The sequence below is a fragment of the Engystomops pustulosus genome, chromosome 6 (genome assembly GCF_040894005.1).
Source record: "Engystomops pustulosus chromosome 6, aEngPut4.maternal, whole genome shotgun sequence".
Lineage (NCBI taxonomy): Eukaryota > Metazoa > Chordata > Amphibia > Anura > Leptodactylidae > Engystomops > Engystomops pustulosus.
Window position 1 is genome coordinate 85,199,762 of NC_092416.1, and position 20,332 is coordinate 85,220,093.

General features: G+C 40.4%; 1 protein-coding gene across 1 annotated transcript in view; it reads left to right on the forward strand.

Moving 5' to 3' along the window:
* The window catches only part of ALDH16A1 (aldehyde dehydrogenase 16 family member A1), a 56,468-nt gene extending 45,706 nt beyond the window's left edge, over nucleotides 1-10,762 (forward strand). Inside the window, exons 13-17 of the mRNA XM_072156890.1 lie at nucleotides 1,246-1,413; nucleotides 1,995-2,199; nucleotides 4,037-4,222; nucleotides 7,342-7,467; nucleotides 9,298-10,762. Coding sequence (XP_072012991.1) covers nucleotides 1,246-1,413; nucleotides 1,995-2,199; nucleotides 4,037-4,222; nucleotides 7,342-7,467; nucleotides 9,298-9,471 — 859 coding nt within the window. The 3' untranslated portion in view covers nucleotides 9,472-10,762. The remainder of the gene's footprint in view (nucleotides 1-1,245; nucleotides 1,414-1,994; nucleotides 2,200-4,036; nucleotides 4,223-7,341; nucleotides 7,468-9,297) is intronic.
* Nucleotides 10,763-20,332: the final 9,570 nt, after the last annotated feature.

Consider the following 20,332-nt stretch of genomic DNA (forward strand, 5'->3'; position numbering starts at 1 on the left):
ACCCGTTACTAGCATGGTGTACCTAATAAAGTGGCCGGTGAGTGTATAATACTTATATCTTCCTGGATCGTTTGAATGATAGCAAACCCTGCTACTTCAGGGCTAGGATGCTACTTGCACCTTCAGTGTTCCAGGCCCTTTAGGTGGAGCAACTGTCACAGCACACACACGTCTTCCACCGTGTTCTGCCCCACTCTAATTTGAGTTACTGCTATCTGCAGATACATTGTTATACAGTTCCAAATTGTTTGCTAGTCTAGCTACCCGGGATGAACCAGTACACTCAATTAGTGGTTTTCCTGTGTTTTTAGGTCAAAGTAGTATCTTCCTGTTTGTTACTTTATTAATACATGAAGAATAAAAGTAAAATTTTAATCTCTTAAACTATGGTACCTTGCATATGGTAATTTGTATAGATTTTCCATTTTGCACTTCAATTTTCTGTTGCTAATTTGCATCTGACCTCTTCACCCACTATGGGACATCTTAATTCTTTATAGGTTAAAGTCCTGATGTATATCGTATGGGGTCTGGATTATGTCTATAATACTTTAAAGCACAAGTGTTAGATATATCGTTAGTATTTTATGCATTTCCTTTGCTGGAGTGGAAAATAACTAATGAAAACCCACAATTGTACAACTGACGTTTGTAGGAGACATTGTGGAGATGGTGGTTGGCAGAACTGTAGAGCGGACATTCTGTAGATTCATTTGACCTTTGGTTAATACCTTTCATCTAATTCAAGACAAATAACACCCCCTTTCCTACCTCCTACATCCAATTTACAGCTACAATTTCCATAGAATCAGTTGTGTGTGCTTCTCTCTGTGTAATGTGTTCACATTGTTTTACAAAGGTCTGTGTGAGTCACTCATACTCAGATACATTTTGGACTATGTGTGGATAAAAATAACTACATTTTTTTTCTGACAGCTACATAATAAACGTTCTGACATTCTCCCTGAATAAGGGCAGGAAAAAATGCAAAGATTTTCCTGTTCTTAACAGAGATTTTAAATAAAAAAAAAACACTATTCTTAAATTTTAGTTTCACCATCTGAAGTCATAACTTTTTATTTATACACGTATGGAGTTAAGCTGTAATTTTTATTTTGTACCTTTTTTAGGTGTCTTACAGAAGGTTCTATCTACTGATGAGAAAAACAATCACATGCAAATTTAAGAAAGGTGCAGGTCCATGAAAAAAATGTGTTTAATGTTTGGCATTATTTTTCCTTTCAGCGTTGACAGGACTTACAAGCTGTATTATGGTGGGGCCCAAAAACGTCCAGATGGTATGTATTCACGACCCATCTTTGGATCTGACGGCGCTGTTATAGCATATGTGGCTGATGGAAACAGGAAAGATGTGCGCAATGCTGTAGAAGCAGCTCACAAAGCTGCGCCAGGGTAAGTCAGGTCTGTATTACACTTACTAGGTGCACATGTCGGGCACAATAGTAGAGCCACAAGGTGATTTCTGTGACAGCATCGTCTGCATACTGTGTGTGGATAGGGGAGATTTATTAATCTGTCTATAACAATTCTGTTGTAATCTGCAATACAATACTGTCTGTGCCACATTTATAAAGGGTTTTAGACAGTATCCGGGCGCTCCTTTGACTAATTCAACTTCACACCAAAAATTCTGTACACAGAAAATAATTATGACCAGACACAATTCTGCTGACAGAATTTTTTCCCAGTTATTTAGCAAGTATGACTAGACAGCCATTAACTATGACAGAATCTTATATGAATCCTGTGCAGCATAGGATTGTCTAGTCTAACTCACATCTACTTTTTGGCAAGTAGTGGCCAGGTGAATGCAGACAGGCCTGTAGCATCATATGACGCATGAATTCATGGGAACAAAAGCTTGACTAATCCCCTGTGCTCACTGCTAGAAGAAGCTGCTAGTTTTTTTGTTTTTTTTAATTTCAATAAGATTATCATGCACAATGTTGCTAATATATTATTGCCATTAACAGCTGGGGCAAGAGGGCAGCACATAACCGGGCACAGATTGTCTACTATATGGCTGAAAACCTTGAGCTACGGAGGGAAGAAGTAGCCCAGAGACTGACTTCTTTGACTGGACAGTCTAAAGAGAAGGCATTGCAAGAAGTGGACCTCAGCATTCAAAGACTCTTTTACTGGGGAGCATATTGTGACAAATATGGTGGTACTGTGCAGGTAAGACATGAATCAGATTGAATAGTTCTATTGTGAAGCATACAGATTAGAGTGTGACATCCACAACTCAGGGGCATAAATCCGCTGCGACTTCCTTTTTTACATGGTGATGAAAATGGTCAGCACCACAAAAGGCCAGGCAATACTAAAGCCGAGATACATATAAAATAGCCATGTTTGGACCCAGTAGCTGTGTATCCTATTTGCCCATATTTTATTAAATTCCTAACGCTCTGCACTGTACATGTATGGCGCAGAGCTCCTAACACTGTATGAAGAGAGCTCACGGGGTGAGCATATTGCAGCAAACACCCAACGCTGATACCCACAATCAGTTCTAGCAAGTATTTACCCTTTGATTGCCACCGGCTGCATTTAAAAAACAGCGGCACATGGGCAGTGTTGAGATCGCCACTCCCGGTAACGTCTTTGTAAGACCCGAGGCTTTATTAATGATAATGAATCCAATGTTTAAACACATATATTACAATACAGTAGTATTGCAGTATATGGCAGGAACGATCAGACCATCAAGGGTTAAAGTACCCTAGAGGGTTTAAAAAATATTTAAAAAATGAAATGATAAATAGTCAAATCCCCTCCTCCACCCCCGTTTCTCTCAGTAAAAATCACAAACATGTTAGGCATCCCTGCATCCCAAAATGCCTGATCTAACAAAATATAGAAATTATAAATGTCCAAAATTCCACTTTTATACCACTTTACCTCACATAAAAAATGTTACAAAAATTAATCAAAAGGTTGCACAGTCCTTAAAATGGTAGCAATGAAATCGTCAGCTCATCTCGCAAAACAATATCGTACACCGAACTATGAAAAAGTTATAAGCATCAAAATATGGCAAAACTAATATTTTTCTGTACACATTGTTTTAATTCTTGGAAATGTATTACAACACAATAAAACCTATATAAATTTGGTATCACCGTAATCTTAACCAAAGAATAAAGTAGATGTATCATTTAGAGCGCACAGTGAAAGTTGTAAAAACTGAGCCCACAAGAAAGTGCAGTAAATGCTTTTTTTTTTTTTTTTTTTTTTTTTTTTTTTTTTGCCATTTTCACCACATTTGGAATTTTTTTTCCAGCTCCCCAGTACACGGCATGGAGTAATAAATAATTTCAGTGAGAAGTAAAATTTGTTATGCAGAAAGCCCTCACATAGCTCTGTACAAAGAAAAATGAATACTGCATAATTGCTATGTATTGTACCTGGAAACTCACAATAAAGCTGTTTCACAAAAAAGAAAAATGAAAAGTTAAATGTTTTTGAAGGTGGAAAGTGAAAAATGAACTAAAAAACGTGACGCGAAGGGGTTAACAGGGACCTTAGTGACTTGCCAACAAACATGATGGCAAGGAGAAGTTGCACATTAGATATTTATTTCAAGATCTGTTATTAAGCGTCATGGGCCATATACCAGCATCACAGGTGGTCCTCTACTTAAAACACTTGACTTACAGATGACACCTAGTTACAAACGGACCTGTGGTAATTGGTAATTTACTGTACTTTAGCCTTGGGCTACAATAAACCGCTATAACAGTTATTAAAGGTGTTTACAATTAAGATTTATCGTTAATCCTGGTTCTTATGACAATCTAACATTTTTAAAATCCAATTGTCACAGAGACCAAAATTTTGTCTGGGGTTAAAATTACAAAATTTACAGTTCCGACTTACATATTCAACTTAAGAACAAACCTACGGAACCTATCTTCTACGTAACTTGGGGGCTTCCTGTATTAAGATTGTGGATAAATAAGAAAATATTATGGACTGTACATAACTGCATTTAATTTTCTACCCCTTTAAGGAAACTTTGCTTTATGGGGCTACTGTTCTTATTCGAGAACCTGTTGGAGTAATAGGCATCGCCTGCCCTGATGAAAATCCTCTCCTCGGTTTTGTGAGTCTATTTGCTCCAGCAATTGTTCGAGGGAATGCAGTGGTGGTTATACCAAGTGAAAAATTCCCCTTGCCATCACTGGACTTTTACCAGGTACAAACATTTAATTTCCATTTACCACATTGGCCTGGATCCCAATAATTTTGGGGTTTTACAGTACAGACCAAAAGTTCAGACACACCTTCTTATTCAAAGAGTTTTCTGTATATTCATGACTATAAAAATTGTAGAGTCACACTGAAGGCATCAAAACTATGACACGTGGAATTATATAGTTAACAATAAAGTGTGAAACATCTGAAAATGTCTTATATTCTAGGTTCTTTAAAGTAGCCACCATTTGCTTTGATTTGCACACTCTTGGCATTCTCTTGATGAGCTTCAAGAGGTAGTTACTAGAAAAGGTTTTTACATCACAGGTGCTCTGTCAGGTTTAATAAGTAGGATGAGACAATCGGCTGTGTTGTGCAGAAGTCAGGTGGATACACAGCTGATAGTCCTACTGAATAGTCTGTTAGAATTTGTATTATGGCTAGAAAAAAGCAGCTAATTAAAGGAAAAAGGGGGAGGGCATCATTACTCAAATTCAGTCAGTCAGTCCGAGAAATTGGGAAAACTTTGAAAGTGTCTCCAAGTGCAGTTGCAAAAAGCATTGAGTGCTACAAAGAAACTGGCTCACGTGAGGACTGCCCCAGGAAAGGAAGACAAAAGTCCTCTCTGCTGCGGAGGATAATTTCATCAGAGTCACCAGCCTCCGAAATCGTAAGTTAACAGCAGCTCAGATGAGAGACTGGATCAATGCGACACAGAGTTCTAGCAGCAGACACATCTCTACAACAACTGGTAAGAGGAGACGGTGTGCAGCGGCCTTCATGGTAAAATATCTGCTAGGAAACCACTGCTAGGGACAGGCAACAAGCAGAAGAGACTTGTGTGGGCTAAAAACACAAGGAATGGACATTAGACCATTGGATATTAGAGCTTTGCTCTGATGAGAATAAATTTGAGATCTTTGTTTCCAACCACCGTGTCTTTGTGGGACGCAGAAATGGTGAACGAATGGACTGTACATGCCTGGTTCCCACCATGACGCATGGAGGAGGAGGTGTGATGTTGTGGGGGTGCTTTGCTGGTGACACTGTTGGGGATTTATTCAAAATTGAAGGTATACTGAACCAACATGGTTGCCACAGCATTTGCATATAGTCAATGATCCTGGTGGTAGATGCCCTGTCATGTTTAGCTGGTAGTGACAGGTTTCACGGCCATTGCTCAGTCTCCTGCATTTTCCTCATCTCCACATCATCCCACTCTATCCCCTGCCTTCTCAATACACATGACAGGAAAGGGATAGGGAGCTTTATTAGTGTGGAGGAGAATCGTTGGGGCAGAAAAAGCGTAAAAATAAAGCTTAGGTATTGGTATAAATCCACTGCAGAGGGAGGAATAGGGATGCCCTTTCTTTTTGGTTATTATCTTGCAGCTCAGCTATCGAGGATAGTGGTCTGGAAGGATGTGGCTGACCCTGTAATGGCACTTTTAATAAGAGATAATCACTCGGGTTCAGTATTTGAAGCACTGGAAAGAAATATAGATCACAAAGAGGGTAAGAAAGTTACTATGAAAGGGTTCATGTTTAAGGGATGGAAAGAGGTTAAGAATGTTACACATTAATGGTATATTAGAATGCAGCTCACTCTGGCACAATTATAACTTCCCTGAATTGAGTAGATTACCAGATCCTTTTTTCCCCCAATAAAATGAATTTGTTATTTTTCTCAGATATTAGAAAATGGAAGGGTAGTAAGTTTTGACTCTATGAAAGAAAAATTTGCAATAGGTGAGAGATTTTCTGAGATATTTTCAATTGGTACATGCGATTAATGAAATTAAAGTGAGAAAAAATGTATAAATGCAATCACATAAATATCACATAATTTCTTTTACTGGTGTTTTGCAAAAATTCTATACCTTGATAAGTTTTTGGTTAGGAGTCACTCTGTAGGGGTGTTACACAAAGCGCAGGAGTGATATCAGGGGAGGAGTAGGGAGAGATCTACAGAAATGTATGGGAAGGATCAATAAATGAAAATCATAGACTGATTCAGGTAAAGATTCTTTATATGTTGTATAACTCCCCTATTGATTTATATCAGATGAAAGTTAGGGAATCGTCTAAATGTAACAGATGTGGAGAGAGTGAGAGGCTGATTTTTTTACACGTCTTATGCACTGCCCAGAAATCTAAGTTCTGGAATTAAATGTTTCAACAGATGATCTTTCTCTTAATCCATCAATTATGATCATTAGAAGAATCAGCATCTCTGAGAGTAGAACTGTTCATCAGTCAGTTATTCTTACACTGTTAATGTTGGCCAAGGTACTTATAGTAAGAGAATGGGGTAGTAATAGTGCTAAGACTTTGAAGGTTCAGAGGTGGTTGAACTTATCTTGAAAAAATATGAAAAAATGTAAACGGGAAAAAAAGGGTACGATGAAGAAATTGGCTAGAACCTGAGAAAAATGGAAATAGAAATAAAAACTGGAATTTGGTACCTTTAATATTCTGATTATTTATTCTGTGGGTTTCCTTTTTTTTTTCTGCCCTTCTCGTGGGGGGGGGGGGGGGGGGCAACATTACCTGGGGGTTATTATTTAATGGCACTGATGGTTGTTTTGAATATGCGATTCTGAACATGTATGAGATGTAAATGATTTCATGGTTATATATATGTGCTCAAGTGTTTGTTTACATTTTGTAAAAACAATAAAAGTAAAAAAAAAAATAAAAATAAAAAAAAAAGAATGGGGGTTTCCTACGAAGGCAAGTTAGGCCCTATCCCGTGAATAGGGTTTAACTTACTGATCAGTGGGGGTCTCAGTGCTCGGTAACTTCCGGAAGCTCCATAGAGATTAATGGAGCAGAGCGGTCAAGCGCGCCTGTCTGCTCCATTAGTCTGAGTAGCGGTCGGACCCTTTGTTTCCATGATCTGTGGGGGTCTCAGCACTCCCCCACTGATCAGCAAGTTAAACCCTATCCCGTAGATAGGGTCTAACTTGCCTTTGTGGGAAAACCCATTTAATAGGAAAAAAAATGACCTGCTCAATACTGTTCATTTCCCGACTGCAGATTCTCAGCCAGTAGTCATGTGTTACTCTTTATTGAATTTACATTTTTGGCTGATAGTAGGCTGTCATGTTTTTTTTTACAGGTATTTGACACTTCAGACCTCCTAGGAGGGGTAGTAAACATACTTACCGGTGGAAGGGACCATTTGTCCAAATACCTTGTGGAACACCAAGATGTACAAGCTATGTGGTACTTCGGTTCTGAAGAGGTGAGATGCTTTCTCTTTTTTTTCTTTTGTTTAATAATCTTGTATTTACACTAGCAATGATATTTTCCTAGACAATGACTACTTTGTATAGATCAGCCAAGCTATAAAAAATCTCCAGTTACAGCTTCCTATGGTTCACATGTTTCCTGTAAAATATATCATGCCATGCTGTGGAAGGAAATCTACCATTTGCTTTTATGCATTGCGAACCATACATACATTGAGAATGCTGTAGTTACACTGATGCAGAAACATAACTTGTTTAATCCCTGAACTGAGTGGTTTTGCTCAAAAAACAATTCTAAAATTCAGGACCTTGGGAAAGCTGGGTGCATACTGGCTGCTGTGTTTCACTGAGCTTCCTGCTCAGATGCTTCTGCTGGATGCAGACTGGTAAACACATTACACTCAGCTTCCTGAAGTGTATAAACAGGACTAATCAACCTGAGCTGAATAACAGGGACAACACTGTGAATACAGCATTCTCTGAAGCGGTTCAGAATTGGGGTAAGAGGAGAAGCACTGAGTCTACAAGCAGTTTTGACCATATGTAGCTGCAACAGTGTTAGGTAGGGTCCCTGAAGATCTGTAGAAGCATAACTTTGTGTTTGTTGGTAGCAGCAGGACTGTGAAAAATGGATTTATATACCAGGATCGCAGCTGAACACTCTGTAGCTGTACCAGACTTCTGGTTACAGCAGGAATGATGGGCTGGGGAGCAGTTTAATGCAGTGATCGATGAACACAGCAGTTTGTGAGCACTTCAGTGCTCCAAGTACAGCTACGATCTGAAAATATAAATGCATTTTCACAGACCTGCTGCTAGTGACAACATACACAGAGGTTCGGTTACACAGCTCTCCAGGACTGCGAACTAACACTATCTGCAGCTTTATATGGTCAAAACTTCTATATATGGTAGACTGCCTTTAAGAACAGCTCAGTCAAGATGGCTGCCTCCATAATTATGTAAATTAAAAAAAGAATAAAATAATATACAATCAGAAAATTAAAAAAACATTGTATCAGTAAATATGTTATTACTTTGGTTTATAGTTATTTGCACACCAATAGCCTATGCCACGGGAGTCAAACTCCAGAATCGCAGACTGATTGTGTCCCGCTGCCTACACATTGAGTGCACTGCAGAAGGTGAAGGAGCATCAAAATGAGGGCAGAGGTGGAAACAGCAAAAAGAGAACAGGGCTGGCAATGACAAATGGGAGGGCAGCTGCGGAAGCGGCAGGTGGGGGCGGCAAATGGGAGGGCAGCGGTGAGGGCGGCAAATGGGAGGGCGGCGGTGAGGGCGGCAAATGGGAGGGCGGCGGTGAGGGCGGCAAATGGGAGGGCGGCGGTGGGGGCGGCAAATGGGAGGGCGGCGGTGGGGGCGGCAAATGGGAGGGCGGCGGTGGGGGCGGCAAATGGGAGGGCGGCGGTGGGGGCGGCAAATGGGAGGGCGGCGGTGGGGGCGGCAAATGGGAGGGCGGCGGTGGGGGCGGCAAATGGAAATATATGGAAAACTATTCTAAGGGCTGATTGGAACGATGAGGCTAGTTTACACTTGAGCTGTGACTTTCCATTACATTACGTTGCAGGATGGGCAGAGAAATGTGAAAGAATAATAGGAAAGTTATAAAAATTCTTTACCTACAAAGCCATTTTATCAATCTGTTCAGTACAGTTAACATGTTTTGTAAAGCACAGCCATTATGTATTTGTGTCTCTTGTCTTAACTCTAAAGATTCATCAATTCAAACAGTTTTCTGACAAGAGTCATCAGAGTCAGATATCAGTGGAACTTTGTAAGTCATTTCTTTTTACTTTCAACAGGGATCAAAGTTTATTGAGTGGTCATCTGCTGAAAATTGTAAGCGAACCTGGGTTAACTACGGGCTCACCAGAGACTGGGAGAACCCCCAGCAGGGAGAAGGTGAAGAGTTCCTATATCATGCCACCCAGTGTAAAAACCTCTGGATACCCATGGGGGAGATATTTGCAAACTAAACTGCTCAAACCCTTGTTACATTCAGGGGACCTTTGTGTCTTAAGGTTCATTCACTTATTACCTCAGTGCATTTCCAAGTTCTAGTAAACACCTCAAAGCTTATGTGCCCACTGTTGCCTAGTAACAGAAAAAAAAAATCTTTTTCATTAAAAGTACAATATCGTACAGTTATAGTACACATTCCTATGTGACTTGCCTGATGTGAGTGCCACTGGGTCACCGTCCAATCTACTGTTTTTCTTTATTTTAAAAAAATCCAACGAAAAAAAACAGGAAGTTTATTTGTGAATTCATTGTGGTTCACTAAGGGGAAATAAGTTTTTATGTTCTATGGGTAAGGGGTGGTGGGGGCGTGCTGCATGATTAGCTACAGAGTTGGCACCCCTCTGGTGAGCAAAAGGTGAATTGAGTATATATTTATCCCGACCATGTACAGGTGGATTAATTTTAGAAAAAAAACATTGAATTGACTTGGGGTTAACATCTAAAAATTTCTGTATGTAATTTAGCATGTAGTACTTGGTGATACGTTTTCCTTAAAAGAAAAAAGAAATCTACCATCAAAACCTGTCATGATAAACCAGTGACACTTACTCATAGATCCAGGCACTGTAACTGGCAATTTTCTCAAATTTATTTCCCATGGCTTCCTTCTATAATCAACTTTTTAAATTATGCTAACGAACCAGGAGGGCTTTTGGCGGCATTACCAGAGCCCCTCTGTGATGTAGTTTCACTGGCTGTTACACTGTGTCGGTAGACTCTCTTTCCTCACAATGTGTGCGATTACAGTAGTCAGAGGGAGGGCTTATTGCTTAGGGGGAGGGGCAGTCTATCAACCTGTGAAGCTACAGCACCGAAGGGCTCTGGTTATGTCTCCCTTACCCCTACTGGATCATTAGCATAATTATAAAAGTTGATTTTAGAAGGAAGGGGACAACGGATAACACATATAAGAAGATAACCACAGGCAAAGTGTCTGAATCTATAAGTAACTGCTCCTGGTTTATCATGATGGATTTTGATGGTAGATTTCTTTTCTTTTTAAAATATGCATACAATTTCCAGTAGATTCTAGCAGAAATTTATGGATTTTTCAACAAGTACCTAATTTATTTGGACAAGTAGGCATTTGGTATTTTACCAAACATTTAAAGGGGAGTTGAGGTTTTGAGGTCTAATCAAGGCAGTAGAATAAATGGTGGATTTTAGGTGAATTTATTGATCCTTTAAATGAAGAATGTTGAAAAAATTTGTAGATTTTAAATAAAATAACACATTTCAAATAAATTGTGCTAATTTGTATTTTTATTATTCCACTATAATATGCTTTACTCATAGATGCAGGCACTGTAACTGTGGTAATCTTATATTTGTCATCTATGAGTTATCCACAAGTCAGAGAAAACTGCCTCTCAAAATAATGATTATATGTCTATAATAATTACATGCTTTATGATTGTATACATGTGCCCTTTGCCTTATATTTTTGTTCTCTGTTTGTTATGAAATACAGAGCTTTTCCCTTAAACCAGTTTTAACGAGACATGCAACTGTCAGCGAAACTCCTTATGATCAAAAAGCAGATGTTTGTTAAGAATAGCACCAGCTATCCAGACTAGCGGTCGGATTTTATTGTAGACAACTATGATTGGAAATTCCCCTGGCATAGCAACCAAGGCCTAGTTTTGAGGACCAATCAGCAGGGGTCGGGGGCCAGACATATATGCATAGCTATCACCAATTGTAATGATTCTAATGTATGTAACCACGCCTCTTTCTATGAATATAAAAAGTTGTGTGTCAGGAAATAATTTGGAGTGTCTGAGAGAGGAGAGAATTGGCGGTTTTCGCGACCTTGTCAATACAAGTTGTGTTGCTGAAAAAAGAGGAGGGGGTGGAGCACAACACAAGAGTGTACTGGCCTCCGTCTGTATAAGAAGAGGAAGCTGGGTTCTGTGATTACCCTCTGTCTCCTGGAGCTCATGTGGTAGGATGTGTGGTAGCTGTTAATCCGGCACACATGCAGAATGTTTGATAGAACAAACTTGCATGTTTTTCAGAAATTATAATTTGGGTAGTTGCTACATGAAGAAGCTCCCTACACTCAAAGGTTGAAACCTTTGTCAGGCATTATCATCTAGATGATTTTGCTGCAAAGTTCAATGACCAAATTACAACTTTGCAAGTTAGTCTTCAGTGTAAGGGAAGGTTTCAGACTGCCTAAACTGACTTCTATCGAGCACAACAGGAGCGGAACAGGAATCCACGTTTCAGTGATTTTCTTATCTGAAGAGTTCTACTTGGCAAACTTTCTTTTTCTTGCAATAATGTACCTGCCCTACCCCTTTTCTCACAGACCACAGCTTTTACCTCAAGGGTCTTTTTGTGGTATCTGATAGTGCCATAGACCTTAAACAATACTTTAAAATACCCACAGGTTGGTCACAGAAAATCAGCAGTAGATTTTAAGATTCTGGTATCTAGAAATGCTGTTCACAAACTATCCCCCTGTTGCCCTTGTATCATGAACTGTATATGCAACCAGGGCTGTGGAGTCAGTAAGCCAAACCTCCAACTCCTCAATTTCCCTAATTCTGTCTCCCACATACATGTAATCAATTTACAGTAATAATAAGGATGTTTATCACCATCATGACACAGTAACCAAGTTATGTAGGTAGAACATAAAATATTTATTGTAACACAACCTTACAACTATAACTTTAATTTATTGTAATTATGCAAAAAAACTGTTTTCAACAATAGTCTACTGAATATACGGGCTCAAAATGAAAAAAAGAGTATGAAACAGTTATATCAGACCTAAATAAAGCAAAAATAGAATTACGCAAGAGATACACCCCCCAGCAAGTTGAAATATTTGCAAAAAGCCTGGAGAAGCATTTAGTACCAATACAGGCGGAAATAAAAGAAAGAAAAAAAGACAAATTTGTGAGAGACAAGAAGGACTACGAGACCAACAAGGGGAGAGTAAGACCAAGGAAGCCAAAGGAAAAAAAGAAGTCAGAAGAGGAAGCAAGTCTTGGAAGAAATAAAGGAAGACGTTTTAGTAACGAATTTAACGGGAACAGAACTGAATACGGACCAAATACAGTTATTACAAAAAGGACTTAATTTTTGTCTAACACAACCCTTTGACTGTACCGACTTTGAAATATACTTTTTTTTAACCCCTTAAGGACCAGGCCCTTTTTCGTTTTTGCGTTTTTATTTTTCACTCCCCACCTTCAAAAATCTATAACTTTTTTATTTTTCCATGTACAGAGCTGTGTGATGTCTTATTTTCTGCGTATGCCGTGTACTGGGAAGCGGGAAAAAAATTCTAAATGCAGTGAAAATGATGCGCCATTTCTTGTGGCTTGGTTTTTACAGCTTTCACTGTGCTCCCCAAATGACAGATCTACTTCATTCATTGGGTCAATACGATCACAGGGATACCAAATTTGTATAGGTTTTATAATGTTTTCATACATTTACAAAAATTAAAACCTCCTGTACAGAAAAAAAATTCTTCATTTTACAGTGTTCTTGCGCTAATAACTTTTTCATACTTTAGTGTACAGAGCTGTGGATGGTGTCATTTTTTGCGACTCCTGATGACGTTTTCAACGCTTTTATTTGTAGGACTGTGCGACCTTTTGATCACTTTTTATAGAATTTTTTCTATTTTTTAAAATGGCTAAAAAATGCAATTTGCTACTTCGGGCGCTGTTTTCCGCTACGGGGGGAAACGCAGTGAAAAACGGTTATTATATTTTGATAGATCGGGCATTTTCGGACGCGGCGATACCTAATGTGTTTAGGATTTTTACTGTTTATTTATATTTATATCAGTTCTAGGGAAAGGGGGGTGATTTGAATATTTGTTTTTTTTATATAATTTTTAATTTTTTTACATTTATTTTTTTTTTACTATTTTTCAGACTCCCTAGGGTACTTTAACCCTAGGTTGTCTGATTGATCCTACCATACACTGCCATACTACAGTATGGCAGTATATAGGGATTTTGCATACCATCTATTACAATGTGCAGATCGCACATTGTAATAGATAGGCTGTCATGACAACGGATCGCCGCTCCCCGGTGACGTCGCGGGGAGTGACGATCAGAGCCAAGATGGCGGCGCCCACGTGCCGCCGGCTTTTTAATGCCGCCGGCGACGATCAAAGGGTTATCACCCGCGATCGGTACAAGCACCGATCGCGGGTGTTAGCGACGGGCGTTTGCTTCATTATGAAGCAAATGCCCGGTGAATATGAAGAGCCCTTTGTATACTCCCCCGTGCGCAGCAAGACGTAAGGGTACGTCTTATTGCGCTATGGGGTTAAAGGCGTAAGAAAAATGGCGCTCAAAAATTTTTTTGCACAGAATCCTAAACAAGAAATATATGAACCAAAGGAGGCCGAGACTCACGCGAAAATCGGCCCCCTGTGGTTCTTTTATAGAACAGGGATTATCACCAGTAGAACAGGAATGCCTGCTTTTTTTGGCCGACGAATCTACTGCTGCAATGGGAAATGATATCAATAATGAGCCTTTTGTGGGGGGGAATAAAATCCTTTTTTAACCCCCAAATAACACAGATAGATCCTTTTAGGAAACAGGTCATTAGTGAAGTCAAAGCTCTTATGTATAGAGATGACACACCTAATCTCACAACAAAAGAGAAAAAAAGCTTTAAAGACCTTGAGAGAGGATAAAGAAACAATAATAAAGAAAGCGGATAAGGGGGGAGGCAGAGTGCTCATGACTAGGGAATATTACTTACAGGAAGCAGAAAGACTTCTAGGAGACACGAACACTTATGAAATATTAAAAAATGACCCCACTGAAAAATACGCGTCCCAGCTTAGAACCTTCTTCCGAACGAAAGTAGAGAATGGGATTATCTCCAAGAGGAAGAGGACAGCAGAAAAACTTCTCCCAACAGACCCAAAAAAACCAAATTGGTATTTTGTGCCAAAGATACATAAGAGTGTACACAATCCACCTGGTCGTCCAATAGTGGCAGCAATAGGTTCCATAACGGAACCTTTGTCACAATACATCGATTGGCTACTTAGGCCTGCACTTAACAATATACCCTCGTATATAAAAGATACCAATCATTTTTTAAAAATACTCAGGGACACACATTGGCAGCCAGGTGACAGGCTGATGTCTATCGATGTGGAAAGCCCGTACACAAGGATCCCCTACGATGCAGGAGTTGCTGCTATACGTAAATTACTTACGCACACTGAGAAAAGCGAAGAATATAGAGACTTCATATGCAAAGCTTTAACCTACGCCCTGACACATAGGGGGTCATTTACTAAGGGCCTGGTTCCCGGTTTCCCGACGTGTTACCCGAATATTTCCGATTTGCGCCGATTTCCCCTGAATTTCCCCGGGATTTTGGCGCACGCGATCGGATTGTGGCGCATCGGCGCTGGCATGCACGCGACGGAAATCGGGGGGCGTGGCCGAACGAAAACCCGACGGATTCAGAAAAACCACCACATTTAAAAAAAATAAAAAATCTGTCGCGGAGCTTGCACTTACCTTCACTCAGCCCGGCTCGGTGAACTCCAGCGTGTTCCGATGCTTTCCATTGCAATAGCGCCACCTGGTGGACGGCGGAGGAACTACCTTAATGAATCCCGCCCGGACCCGAATCCAGCGCAGAGAACGCGCCGCTGGATCGCGAATGGACCGTGTAAGTAAATCTGCCCCATAATGCCTTTAAACATAATGATATCTGGTACGGCCAGAGAGAGGATACGGCGATGGGGGACGCCTGTTTCATGTACATACGCCAACCTCTTTCTGGCCCTGGAGGGGACCAGACAAAAAAACTTGAAGAAATGGTCGATTTTTTTGAATAAAACAAATGACATGAACATGCTATTCACTCATAATATAGGAGGAGAAATACTTGAATTCCTGGACGTATTAGTACAAGTGAAGGGAGACACTCTAGAAACAAAAGTTTTTAGAAAAGCAACGTCAGAAAATGCTCTACTTCACTACCAGAGCTACCATCCCCACCATATAAAAAAGGCACTACCCTATGGCCAATTCGTTAGGCTCAAACACATAAACAGCACTCATGAAGGATTTCTTAAAGGGGTTGTCCGAGTTCTTTAAAAAAAGCTAAAAGTGGCCGGGACAGGGCTGCTTAAAAAAAATAAAGATGTACTTACCTCCCGGTGCCCTCCCGTATCCAGCGCTGCTGTCGCTCCGGTCCGGGCGCCATGTAAACAAACATGGCCGCCGGAGCAGCGCTGGATTCAGCTTCCGGCCGGCCGTGGCCGGGCACGCCTATCCGTCCCTATACACAACATTGTGTATGGGGGCCGGAAGGTTGTCGGGTCCGGCCGGAACTGAGTCCAGCGCTGCTCCGGCGGCCATGTTTGTTTACATGGCGCCCGGACCGGAGCGACAGCAGCGCTGGATACGGGAGGGCACCGGGACTCGGACAACCCCTTTAAACAAGCAGAAGACCTGAAAGTAAGGCTAAAAACTAGAGGCTATCCAGACATGCTTATACAAGAAGCGTATGAAAGAGCCCTTAACCCCTTCCCGACATTTGACGTAAAAGTACTGCATCGCGGGAGGTGCGTTCCCGCAAAATGCAGTACTATTACGTCAAGCTTCTGGCGCCGGCTCCTGAACGGAGCCGGCGCCAGAAGCTGCGGGTGTCGGCTATATATTATAGCTGACACCCGCCTCTAACACCCGCGATCGGAGATTTCTCCAATCGCGGGTGTTAACCCCTAACACGCCGCGGTCGCGCTGACCGCAGCATGTTAGAGGCATTTAAAGTTCAGTAAAGTTGAATCGGACCCCCCCGCGGCGCTTACCGGGGGGGTCCGCTCCTCCGATCGCAGCCCCGGGACTGCCGGTGCCTGGGGCTGCAAGATCTCCCTCCGGAAGCCGGGTCCGTGCCTCCTGGCAGGACCCGGCTGTAAGACACTGGGCATGCGCAGCATGCTCAGTGTCTTACATTACACAGTGCAATACATCTGTATTGCACTGTGTAACCTGTAAAAAAGCTTGAACAAGTGATCAGAAGATCACTTGTTCAAGCTTAGATGTCAGTAACAGTAAAAAAAGTAAAAATAAATAAAGGTTTTTTACAATAAAAATAAATAATAAAAGAAAGTGAAAGTCCCCCCAAACATCACATTTCCCTTTACACAAGTAATAAAGTATAAAAAACACAAAATCACGAAAAAACCCCACTTATTTGGTATCGCTGCGTCCGTAACAATCTGTACAATAAATCCTAATCATAATTGGACCCGCTCGGTGAACGTGGTAAAAAAAAAACCCCAAAAACTTGCCAAAAATTAAAACTTTTTATCAAATTGCTTTACAAAAAATGTTCTAAAAAGTGATCCGAAAAAGTTACAAGCACCAAAATGATACCAATAAAAAGAGCAACTTGTCACGCAAAAAATAAGCTTACAACCAGCTCCGTAAACCAAAAAATACTATAATTATGCCGCTATAAAAATGGCAATACTAAAACAAATGCAATTTTTTTCTATTCTAGTTTTCCTTCAATAAAATTGGACAAATAAAAATAAAACTATATAAATGAGGCATCGCCGTAATCGTAGTGATCCGTAGAATAAAGATAATATATTATTGTTATGCTACAGTGAACACCCCCCCAAAAAAATGCTAAAAATCCAAAACAAGAATTGATGATTTTATTTTCCTCCACACGTAAAAAGTTAATAAAATTGCTTCAATAAGCTAAAAACCCACTAAAATTAAGGTTTTTTTACAGTGCATCTCGTCTCGCAAAAAATAAGCCCTTATTTGTCTAAATTGCTTAAAAAAAATAAATAAAGATTGTATAGCCTATTGCCAACGAGCGTTGTTATAGAACGGTGCGGCGGGTAGTGACTTGCCAACACCGGTCAGGGTAAGACGGCGGCTGTTCACTGATAGGGGTAAGACGGCGGCTGTTCCTGACAGCCATCCATCCTGCCCCATGGACCAGAAGGGTTATGCCCCCCCCACACACCCCCAGTTTATTATCGCTGCTATTGGCTCATCAATTCAGATGAGCCAATAGCAGTGAATTTACTTATGACGTCAGTAATACCGGTCACCATGTCTGTAGACACAGTGATCAGGGCAGGGTGGCGGCTGTTCCTGACAGCCACCAATTGTGCCTTGCGGTCCAGAGGGGTTTTGTTGCCCCCCCTCTGTCCATGTTTGCCGCTATTGGCTGGTCGATTTGGTCCAGCCAAAAGCAGCAATATTCGTCACAATGGGCATCGCTAGGGTGAATAAGATCAACACTTGGCAATAATTTCCCTACAGAAAACGAAGATATGGTACAAAAGCGCTGGCCGTGCACATTGTACAGATTATGCTGTACAACTCTTACGAGCTGTTCCAATGTGCATGTCCTGCCGTATCATATCTCCGTTTTCAAGAGGAAGATATTAGGAAACTAATATTGGGACAAGAAGGACGGGGCCCCAGTACCTCTGGTTTAGATGTTCCTGTGTTTTGCCAGGACAGCATTTTCCCGGTGAATTCTGCTGCTTCTAATGGTAGGACTCAATAAAGAGTCTGTTCCAAAAGAGAAGTTAGGATGGACACTATATACTAAGAGACTCATGACACCTCCAGAGTAACAAAAGTTTAGTTGGTCCCTTGATATATACTACCTCCTTATACACTAGACATTCACAATTCACGCCCAACCTATTGTGAATTAATTTCGGTAAAATGAATAATTGTAACAACTGTTATTTCCCATTGCTCCCTATATCCCTCCATTATTTCATAAGGGGCGCCACATAACGGGCACTGAACTTTCCAGAAATAATTGAAATTTCCATCTTGGACTCCATTGCATATTATATTTGGAAACCACCTGTATGTTCAAAATGCTCATTTCACCACGTGTATTACACTACACCACATATTACACCTTGCTATATTCCCCTAGGGGTGTACATTCAACAATTAGGGTCACTTTTCGGGTTTTCCTCTGTTCTGGTACCACTACGTCTCTCCAAATGTATCCTGACACATGTGAAGGATTTCTTGCAAATTTGGCCTCTAAAAGACAAACATCCCTCTTTTCCTCTACTGTGCGCCCATAAAGTATTTTATATGCACATGTGGGGTACTTCTACACTCGGGAGAAATAGTTTTACACCTTTTTTGGGGTTATTTAATATATTATCCCTTGTGGCTTACATAAATTAGGGGTAAAGTGACATTTATAGGAAAATTTTCACCTTTTTAATGATTCAGGCCTAATTGGATCATTCACCTGTAGGGGCAAATACATATATTACACATTGCAAAATTCTCTAAGGGGTGTGCGTTCAAAAATTAGGGTCACTTTTCGGATTCTTCTCTGTTTTATACCACTAGGGTTCATCTAATGCATGTCAAACATTTCTGTCAAATTTGGCTTCTAAAAGGCAAACATTCCCCTTTCCTTTTACTGTATATAAAATACAACATTTTATATACACATGTGGGGTACTTCTACACTTGAGAGAAATAGGTTTACACATTTTGGGGGGTTATTACATTTTTTTATCCCTTGTGGCTATATAAAATTAGGAGTAAAATTACCTTTATAAGAAAATGTTCACCTTTTATCTATTTAAGCCCTAATTAAATCAAACACCTTTACGGACAAATACACATATTACACCTTGCTAAATTCTCTAAGGGGTGTGCTTTCCAAAATGGTGACACTTGTTGGGGTTCCCCTCTGTTTTGGTACCACTACGGCTCTCTAAATGCATCCTGACACATGTAAAGGATGTCTGTCAAATTTGGCTTCTAAAAGGCCAACGCCCCTCTTTCCCTTCTGAGCTTCACTGCGTACCCATACAACATTTTATTTGCATGTGTGGGGCAATTTTATACTCGAGAGAAATGCTAGTACACATTTTTTGGGGTTGTTTCATCTTTAATGCCTTATGGGATACAAAAATTAGCCGTAAAAGTGACTTTTTTGGGAAAATGTTCATATTTTTCCTTTTAGGGACCTAATTGAAGCAAACACCTGTAGGGGAAAATACACATATTACACCTTGCTGAATTCTCCAAAGGGTGCACTTTCCAAAATGGTGACACTTGTTGGGGTTCCCCTCTGTTTTGGTACCACTAGGGCTCTCCAAATGCATCCTGACACATGTAAAGGATGATTGTCAAATCTGGCTTCTAAAAGGCCAAAGCCCCTCTTTCCCTTCTGAGCCCTACTGTGCACCCATACAACACTTTATATGCAAAAGTGGTGCAGCTCTGTGCTTAGGAGAAATAGTTTTACACATTTATGGGGTTGTTTCATCTTTTATCCCTTGTGGCTAACAAAAATTTGGGGTAAAAGTGACTTTTTTTAGAAAATTTTCACCTTTTTTCCCTTTTGGCGCCTAATTGAATCAAACACCTGTTGGGGAAAATACACAAATTACACGTTGCTAAACTCTCCAAGGGGTGTACTTTCCAAAATGGTGACTCTTGTTGGGGCTTTCCTCTGTTTTGGTACCATTATGGCTCTCCAAATGCATCCTGACACATGAAAACTTTTTCAGCCATATTTGCCCTGCAAAAACAAAACAACGCTCTTTCCATTCCAAGTGCCCCCCTGTGCCCGTACAGCAGGGTACAGTGACAAAATGGGTATTGGCATACTCAGGAATTGCCCTCAACATGTAAAATGCATTTTCCTTTTTAACCCATTGTGAAGGTGCAAATTTTAGTGTTCAATGAATCTATAGTAAGATAAAATTACATTTCTCTAATTTCACTTTCATTTATCTTTCACCCTCATGAAACGCTCATAGGGTTAACAAAATTC